The sequence below is a fragment of the Schistocerca serialis genome, chromosome 4 (assembly GCF_023864345.2).
Source record: "Schistocerca serialis cubense isolate TAMUIC-IGC-003099 chromosome 4, iqSchSeri2.2, whole genome shotgun sequence".
Classification (NCBI taxonomy): Eukaryota; Metazoa; Arthropoda; class Insecta; order Orthoptera; family Acrididae; genus Schistocerca; species Schistocerca serialis.
The window spans coordinates 749,938,528-749,949,066 of NC_064641.1; the positions used below are offsets into that span (position 1 = coordinate 749,938,528).

At 38.9% G+C, this 10,539-nt stretch overlaps 1 protein-coding gene across 1 annotated transcript in view; it reads left to right on the forward strand.

The window, feature by feature from the left end:
• LOC126473281 (proton channel OtopLc-like) overlaps positions 1-5,837 on the forward strand; it is a 129,138-nt gene extending 123,301 nt beyond the window's left edge. Inside the window, exon 10 of the mRNA XM_050100236.1 lies at positions 1,550-5,837. Within this exon, the coding sequence (XP_049956193.1) occupies positions 1,550-2,036 (487 nt within the window). The 3' untranslated portion in view covers positions 2,037-5,837. The remainder of the gene's footprint in view (positions 1-1,549) is intronic.
• Positions 5,838-10,539: the final 4,702 nt, after the last annotated feature.

The following is a 10,539-nucleotide window of genomic DNA, read 5'->3' on the forward strand; positions in this document are numbered from 1 at the left end:
ATGAACGAAACTTGTCTAGCTTGATGGGGGAAACCAGACGGCGCTATGGTTGGCCCGCTAGATGGCGCTGCCATAGGTCAAACGGATATCAACTGCGTTTTTTTTAAAAAGGAACCCCCATATTTTATTACATATTCGTGTAGTAGGTAAAGAAATATGAATGTTTTAGTTGGACCACTTTCTTCACTTTGTGATAGATGGCACTGTAATAGTCACAAACATATGGCTCACAATGTTAGACGAACAGTTGTTAACAGGTAGGTTTTTTAAATTAAAATTCAGAACGTAGGTACGTTTGAACATTTTATTTCGGTTGTTCCAATGTGATACATGTACCTTTGCGAACTTATCATTTCTGAGAACGCATGCTCTTACAGCGCGATTATCTGTAAATACCACAATCATGCAATAAATGCTCAAAATTATGTCTGTCAACCTCAATGCATTTGGCAATACATGTAACGACATTCCTGTCAACAGCGAGTAGTTCGCATTCCGTAATGTTCGCACACGCATTGACAATGCGCTGACGCATGTCGTCAGGCGTTTTCGGTAGATCACGATAGCAAATATCCTTGAACTTTCCACACAGAAAGAAATCCGGGGACGTCAGATCCGGTGAATGTGCGAGCCATCCACCTGTCATGCAATATGCTATTCAATACCGCTTCAGCCGCACGTGAGCTATGTGGCGGACATTCCATCATGTTGGAAGTACCCAGTGGCAGAACTGTACACGACGTTCAAAGTCGTCGCCATGCAATTCCCGGTGCATAGAAATATGGTACGGGTGCAATCGATGTTGATGTAGCATTCTCAACACCGACGTTTTTGAGATTCCCGATTCTCGAGCAATTTGTCTGCTACTGATGTGCCGATTAGCCGCGACAGGAGCTAAGACACCTACTTGATCATCATCATTTGTTGCAGGTCGTGAATGACGTTTCACATGTGGCTGAACGCTTCCTGTTTCCTTAAATAACGTAACTACCCGGCGAACGGTCCGGACACTTGGATGATGATGTCCAGGATACCGACCAGCACACATAGCACATGCCCGTTCGGCATTTTTATCACAATAGCCATACATCAACACGATATCGACCTTTTCCGCAATTGGTAAACGGTCCATTTTAACATGGGTAATGTATCACGAAGAAAATGCCGTCCGCACTTGTGGAATGTTACGTGATACCACGTACTTATACGTTTGTAACTATTACAGCGCCATCTATCACAAAGCGAAAAAAGTGGTCCAACTAAACCATTCATATTTCTTTACGTACTACACGAATATGTAATAAAAATGGGGGTGCCTATTTAAAAAAACACAGTTGATATCCGTTTGATCTATGGCAGCGCCACCTAGCGGACCAACCATAGCGCCATCTGATTTCCCCCTTCAAACTGGACAAGTTTCGTTCTTTGCAGTTTTTTTCGTTTGACGCTTATTTCGTGAGATATTTGGCCCGGTCATGATCAATGGACCACCATATATATAAATATGTAGCCACTGTTCCATGTGACGGGACTGTTTGCTCGTGGCCAGATACGACACGTGCCGGCGCTTCGAGCTGGACAACATGCTGCTGGTGACGGCGCAGACGGGCCTGTACGTGTACACGCTCTTCTCCATCATCGCGGGCTACTTCTCGGCCGGCACGGGCGCTGACGCGGCGCCCGGCGTGGTGGTGATGTCGGTGAGCGCGCTGCTGCAGACCACGCTGCAGACGGTGTTCATCCTGGACGCGTGGTGGCGGCGGTGCGGCAACCCCGCGCAGGCTCGCGCCAAGCCCGGCCGCCAGCTCGTCACCTTCCTGCTGGTGACCAACATGGCGCTCTGGGCCGTGTCGCGCCTCCAGAACTCGCGCGCCGACTTCCACCCCGTCGAGCTGCGCTTCTACGGCTTCTGGGTGTGGACCATCATCACGCACGTCGCCATGCCACTGGCCGTCTTCTACCGCTTCCATTCTACCGTCTGCCTCTGCGAGATCTGGAAGAGCGCCTACAAGATGAGGCTGCCAGTCAGAAAGTAATGGCAGCGCCGGACTCGGCTCGGTCCTCGTCATCGTTTGATCTGCCTCGGGTATTTGGTCCTGGAGGTGGTACACCATGGTGCAACGAAGAGAAAACCGGATCTAATGGTCCTAAAAGAACGAAGCCTTGAATTAGGTTTTTGATTGTTCATATCAGCCATTATTGTTTTGTGATCCTGAGTCTGAAGACTGCCAGGGTGCAGTTTCCACACTAGTCTACCCTGTAATAACCTCTTCATCTCTACATAACTATTATAACGTACATCGATTTGCACCTGCTTACTGCATTCAAGCCTTGGTCTAACTCTGTAATTTTTACCGTCCACACTTCCTTCCATTGCCAAATTATCATGTCCTTAATATCTCAGACTGTGCCCTATCAACTAAAGCATTCTTTTAATAAACTTCTTACACCCAAAATTTCCTTGCAGCACATCTCAGTTCTGTGCCTGCTCAGACATATCACCTCAGTTTATAAGTGAGATGTATTCCGAATTCAGTATTAATGGTTCTGAACGATAAAAAAGTTTCGAAATTTGATGTGCAGTGTAGGCTGCTCGTATTGTAGGCGTTTAGTCTAAATTTAAAGTCGTTTAAGTACCCATTTACGATAATATATTAACGATGAAATATTAGTTCGAACATAATCTCAAATTCACAGTATGAGCTTCAATTAAGAAATCATAAATATATGCTTGAGTTAAAAACAGATTCGTAGTCGTGCGACGTCCATGGACAGATTCACACTTGTACCAGTTAACTTCCATTGTACACTAAACGAAATTCCCATCTGAACTGTCTCGGCTTCCGTTTGCTACAACCCGACGTTTGCCATGCAAAACTTCTTCGAAATAATGTTTACGAAGTATTCTAATGGTACATATTGGTGCTCTTTCATAACGGTGGAATCTGAAACATCAATCGATCGTGGTATCGCTATCAAACAACATGCTAAGTCGAGTTAAAATTTTGGTCCCATGCTTCGAATGTATTTGTATGATAAAGCAGAATACGCAAAAAGCATACACTAGTTTGAAAAAGATGCTGTGTGGAATTTCATGAGAGATAATTCAAAGAAGCGACGTACAATGAAAAGAATGTTCTAAGAGAGAAGTGTATTCTAATTTCACGGAAATAATAGTTATGCAAAATAATTTGTAACTGCCACATTTCTACTTTAGTTTTCAGTACGAATGTTTCACAGTTTAACTGCAGTTCTTATGGAGTGCGGTACGAAATAGTGTTTATAGAGTCTGAATTTTGCGTTAACAAGACAAATCTGTTTGCATGACATGCATGCATACAACTGATATGCATATTAAGTCATTATAACAAAATTATCAGCACACTTATTAGTTGTTAGGTGACATGTTCTGATACTGTCATATCACACAAATGGTTAAAGGGATTTCGCGGATAGTTCTAAGGATGATACCTCCTTGTGAAACGGAATACTTCCTTTCAGGAAAATGTTACAACAATTATGTTACTTTGGATTCATTTATTTGTAAGTATTTACAATCATTTAATCGTCAATGGAAGCTAAAGACATAGATCAGTCGTAAGTACAAAATGAAACTGTCATTGCGACTCTATTATCACAGTTTCTATACCACTATAGGTTTTGACACTTCCTCAGTACATGTGTCATAGTAATTATCTACTTCTCATATCAGACATCATCCTTAATTCTTTTATGCTTCAAATGTGATACTAATTTACATTACATTTGTTTCAAAGCTGTGCGGACGGACATTTTGCTGTTGACTATAATAAATACGACTGCTTGCAGAAGAAAAAACACAACATTCCCTCCCACGTAACTGCTAAACTAATTCCATTATGTAGTTGATAATTTCTACTTCTTTTGCACATAAATAAACCTATAGCCTATAAAGCGATACTGTCAAAGGAGTAATTTTTACTACGTTTCTTAACTTCCAACTGCAATTACCGTTAGTTTTCGATCTTTCTTCTGTTGTACAGATTAACAGAAAATAAAGTCCTCATAATTCCAAATGGAAGGCAACAACTTTGCGGCACGGGTCCAAGTTTCGACTGATAACAGTAAGAAATATTAATTTCGTACTATTGCTCTCAGTTGTGCCGTGGCAATGTTGGAAAGGAAAACAGACTTGTTTGAGTTTAACGTCTCTGTTATTAGAGACGGAGCAGTAATTAAATTGTAAAGGAATGGGATAATGAATCGGCTGTGAAGTATCTATTACAGTATTCATGAGAAATAGTTTAGGACATCTACGAGGAAATCAAATCAGACCAGCTGCTCAAGGATAAAAGGTTATTTGCACGACCACTGTATCACACCAATGGCGACGCTAAATGTAATATTTGACGAACACGGTTAATTCAATGAGCTGTTAAGAATACAGCATATTTTTTTAAACGTGTGGCATAATGAGTCTATTTCGACAGATAACTGCAAAATTGAACAAGATCAGTATAATAATAATAATTTTTAATAATTAAATAAATAATTAATTAAAAAGAAGTTTACTAAATGAAAAGTAAAATTATCCTAAATATTTCACAAACACACACACACACGCCACTTTCTTAGTCTCTATAACAAAAATTATTTTTTGATCAAAAATTCACACGATATTATCGACTATGTAAAAAAAATCACTTCACTCCTTACTTAATTCTACTCTTTTTTACCTTTTTTATTGTTTGAAGTGAAGGTCGATAGCCTCGTGGCGTGCTGAGAAACGTTTAATTTGGGTTTCTATAATCTCAGCGAAATTACTGTCTTCTCGCCTCGCGAGAAAATTCAGAATAGTTTAATTTAACAACATAAGAAAAAATGTAGTAAAGCAAAATCTGTATCATTTATAAATTGGGGATTGATGATGGTTACTATGAAATGAAAGCAGAAATGCCAAATTAAACAATTATTATTTAACGAAAGAAGCTTTTTATACAGACGTCTGACATCTCGTGCATTAATCTCACAGTTCTTGAAATAACAAAGAATTTTTGCCGTATTCCGGCGAAATACGTAAAAATTACAATAATCTTAGCCCGACTCTGGAGCGAAAGAAAACAGTATTCATAGTTAAGTCATATCAGTAATAGCAATTGGCGATAATAATGGCACAATTAAATAAACTAACAGGAATACAATTTCAGTTCATTTGAACAAAATGGAAGGAAATAAGGATCTGATAGAGTAAGATGCTCCCGGAAAGGCGCGCGACTATAGAAGAGAGCGAAAAGACGAGCGCGCATTCTTATGTAGAACAAAATACAGACGATAATGCTACGCCGCTCTCATTATCCTAGGCGTACATATTCGCTGACTTGCAGGGCAGTTCATTGACTCAGTGGTTAAATTATATCTTTAACTCTTGATCTTTAGATAGGAAAGGAACGTAGTATACTATTATGTCGCAAGCAGGGCACAATATTACATCAGCCATTGCGTTATAATGCACATGATGTGCTGAATCTGTGAAGTCTCATACTACTCTCTCTCTCCACCTGTTGGAGACATCCCAGTAATTTATTTTATGTACTCGTTTTCACTTGGCTAGTAATACAGACATAAATTCCTGAGCACTTGAAGCAATCAGTTTTCTGTTTTATTTCGGCAGCATACTTCCATAACAGCAAAAGATTTCATGGTATTCGTTGTTTTAGTGTTGATGGAACAGTTGAGTGTATTTAACTAACTGACGTTGTTCCAGATCTTTTCTACACTGTCGTGTCACAGTAGCAGCCGTTGTTCCTACAATCATCAGTCATGAATATGTATAAAATGTCTAGTTTGTAAATATTTCTTACTCAACTCAGTGAATGAATTATTGTGTACAGTAACATTCCGTATGTGTACAGATGCTTTTATAAATGGAAGTAAGCCTGATTTGTTATACTACGTCCCTGTCATTCTCCAGCGTTTATTACTACTTAGCATTGACGTAAGTACAACAAATGGGACATTTATCTATGGATACCCTAAACTCTGTTTTGTTTGTTTTCAAATTTGCAATGTATGGATATTACGCACCCGAAACGGAAATGTAAATCCAACCAGATACCTCCTGAAACTAAGAAAACTGGAAAGTGGTAAGAGATCATTCATCTGCTGTATTTAAGGATGTTAAACCATCGATGTGCAGCGTTTAAACAGTATGGAGTTGGTAAATTTTAATGTGGCACCTAGCACAAGTTTCCACGTTTTTGACGTATTCTCTGCAGAGAATTTCCTCAGAGAGTCTAATAAATTACCTATATTTAACTACTGAAGAATGGATGTAAATGTACGTACTACAGCTAGCAAAGTTTGTCATATCAAGTGATCCTATCTACCACAAATCCGACTACCACATAAGTTCTGTACATGTTGATCAAGGCCAACCTTCGCTCTTATTGACTGCACATAGTTTTACTGTTAACGTCCTTTGAAATTGTTCATCTGTGAACTTCAGGCATTCTCTGTAAGATGACTACGTGGGGAGGTAATGTACGCAATTAAGAACTGTTGGGTAGAAAATACGAAGTAATAATTTTGTCCAAGAACTTTCACAGGAGTCGAAAAAGGTTGGTGAGATCTAATATTAGGCTCGAGGAACAAAATCTACGGCAACTATGGAATCAAGACGAGATATAGGCTGTATGACATACAGATTACCGTAGCGTTGTGAGTAGTTGCCATTCAGAAAAGAGCAGAAGACTGAGCTGAAGAAAAAGGAGGATTGTGACAAACTAATCGACAGATTCTTAAGAACAGAAAAAAATTAGAATTCTTTCCTAGTACATACTGTTAAGTAAGTTCAGTCTCGTGATCGTCAATGAGCTACGATGCATTAGCACATGCATGAAGGGCGACAAATAAAACACGCACTGTCTGAATAATATTATCAATCTACTCTACTATTAGCTGCTGCATTAATTCTACACTTTTTGTGATTCGTGTTCATATGCCTTCGCCTTGCAATGGTTTACACAGGACGAGGAAAATTGCCCGCCCCTTCTTCTTCATCGTACTGTTTACCGGTCTAGTATTCCACTGAAGAGATATGTCGTTAAAAGCAGTTTGCGTTCGCTATGTGCGCTGTTTCGACTTTTGTGCTATTTGTGTCAGGATCGAAGATCAAAGTCTGCACTTCTTAGGGAACGCCGTCAAACTAACATGGCATAGCTTTTCTAGTACATGTACAGACAACACAAACCAAGGAATCTTCCACATCGCTGGTTGCTCCGACATCTGCGAGGAATTGCCGGTTCCATCTCTAGCCGGTTTCAGAAGATTGTTCCTTGAAACGAAAAACTTAGACGTTAATTGTTAACAAAACCATGACCAAACGAATGGAAGACGAATTTTCGTTTCCAAAGCCTCTGTACTTTTCTGTACACTACGTAGATATTATAACTGCTGATTACTTTATCAGTTAAACGGTTTTATTAACACTCGCAAATTTATAAATAAGTTTCTGTTTATTGACTGTTTGAAATACAAACTGCGTTTCATCAAATATTACATTAGTGCACATGCGAAACGAATACTTCAGTGAATGACGATTTCATTAACGAAGGAGAGAAGGACAGGTATGTTGAAGGGAAGTTACGTGCCTTTAACAGACTTACATCTTTATCTTCAGTCGACGTGTCTTCACAAACTCCCTTATCAAAGGGAGAACGCAACAAAATTGTGTGTGTAATTGCTTATGAGCCAACACTAAATCGAATATGTGGCGTTCTAAAAATTATGTGGTCCGTAAGGTACAGCTCTTTTTAAAGACTTGGTTTTGAAAGTTTCAATATATTAGTAGCTGAGGTTACCACTGTCTTTCACATTTGGCACTCTATGTCTGTGAACGATTAAGTAAAGGCAAACCTACGTTTATAGCATTTGTAGACTTGGAGAACGTTTTTGACAGTGTTGATAGCAATACTCTCTTTCAGATTCTAAAGCTGGCAGGGTAAAATACAGGGAGCGAAAGGTTAATAAGTTTGTATAGAAACCAGATGGAAGACATAAGAGTCGATGGGCATGAAAGGCAAGAAGTGGTTGAGAAAGGAGTGAGACTGTGTGTAAAGAGTAAGCAGTAAAGGAAACAAAAGAAAAATTTGGAGTAGGAATTAAAGTCCATGGATAATAAATAAAAACTTTGAGGCTTGCTGATGACATTGTAATTCTGTCAGAGACGGCAAAGGACTTGGAAGAGCAGTTAACGGAATGGACAGTGTACTGAAAGGAGGATATAAGATGAACATCAACAAATGCGAAACTAGGGTAATGGAATGGAGTCTAATTAAATCAGGGAATGCCGAGGGAATTAGATTAGGAAATGACACACTTAAAGTAGTAGATGACATTTGCTATCTGGGCAGCAAAATAACCGATAATGGTCAAAGTAGGGAGGATATAAAATGCAGACTGGTATTGGCAAGAAAAACATTTCTGAAGAAGGGAAATTTGTTAACATCGATTATAGATTTGAATGTCAGAAAGTCCTTTCTGAAGTATATGTATGGAGTGTAGCCATGTATGGAAGTGAAACATGGACGATAAACAGTTTATACAAGAAGAGAATAGAAGTATTTGAAATGTGGTGCTACAGATGAATGTGGAAGATTAGATGGGTAGATCACGTAACTAATAAGAAGGTACTGAATAGAATGGAGCATAAGAGAAATCTGTGGTAAAGTTTATTTATTTATTTATTTACACAAGAAGCTCCGTATGACCAAATAGAAGAGCAAATCTCCAAGGTCGTGTAACTTGTCAGTAGATGAAATTACAACGTAAAAGTAGTAACAGATAAAAATGAAATATTTATGAACCCAAAAAAGTCAAGCCATATGTTTAAGTAAACGCAATTAACAATACAACATAAGAATCAGCTTAATTTTTCAAGGAACTCCTCGACAGAATAGAAGGAGTGACCCATGAGGAAACTGTTCAGTTTCGATTCGAAAGCGCGTGGATTACTGCTAACATTTTTGAATTCTTGTGGTAGCTTATTGAAAATGGATGCAGCAGTATACTGCACACCTTTCTGCATAATAGTTAAGGAAGTCCTATCCAAATGCAGGTTGCATTTCTCCCTAGTATTAACGGAGAGAAAGCTGCTTATTCTTGTCAATAAGCTGACATTGTTAACAAGAAACGACAGTAAAGAATATATATATATTGAGAGGCCAATGTCATAATACCCATAACAGGGTTCGCGAACTTACACTAATGCTAATGCCCGAACCGCCCGTTTCTGAACCAAAAATATCGTTTTATAATGGGAAGAGTTACCCCAGAATATAATACCAAACGACATAAGCGAATGAAAATAAGAAAAGTAGGCTAATTTTCGTGTCGAACGATCGCTTACTTCAGATACCGTTCGAATAGTAAAAATGGCAGCAGTAAGTCTTTGAACGTGGGCTTTCCACGACAATTTACTATCTACCTGAATACCTAGAAATTTGAATTGTTTAGTTTCCCTAGTCATATGCCCTTCTGTGAAATTAAAACGCCGGATTTTATCGAATTGTGTGTCAGAAACTGTAAAAATTGAGTCTTACTGTGATGTAGGGTTAGTTTATTTTCTACAAGTCGTGAACTTATGTCATGAATTGCACTATTTGAAATCGAGCCAATGTTGCACACAACGTCCTTTACTACCAAGCTAATGCTATCAGCAAACAAAAAAATTTTAGAGTTACCTGTAATACTAGAGGGCGTATCATTTATATAAATAAGGAACAGCATTGGTCCCAACACTGATCCATGGGGCATCCCCCATCTGACCGTAGCCCACTCAGACCCCACATCACAGCCATTCTCAGCACTGTGAATAATGACCGTTTGCTGTCTGTTGCTAAAATAAGAGGTGAACCAGTTGTGAGCTACTCCACATATTCCGCAATGGACCAACTTCTGGAGCAATTTTTGTGTGATCAACACAATCAAACGCCTTAGTTAAATCAAAAATTATGCCTAGCTTTCGAAACCTTTTGTTTAACACATCCAGTACCTCACAGAGAAAAGAGAATATAGCATTTTCAAATTTTAAACGACTTCTAAAGCCGAACTGTACATTTGATAGCAAATTGTGTGATATAAAATGATCAATTATGCATACATACACAGCCTTTTCAATAACTTTAGCAAACACTGATGGAATAGCAATAGGCCTAAAATTGTCTACATTATCCCTTTCTCCATTTTTATAGAGTGGCTTTACTACTGAGTACTTTAATCGCTCAGGAAACCTGATCATTCCTAAAGGAAAAATTACAAATTTGGCTAAGTACAGGGCTAACACGTGCTGCATGGTACTTTAATATTCTGCTAGGCACTCCAACATATCCATGAGGGTTCTTCGTTTTCAGTGACTTAATTATTGGCTCAATATCCCCCTTGTCTGTTCAAATGGCTCTGAGCACTATGGGACTTAACATCTGTGGTCATCAGTCCCCTAGAACTTAGAACTACGTAAACCTAACTAACCTAAGGACATCACACACATCCATACCCGAGGCA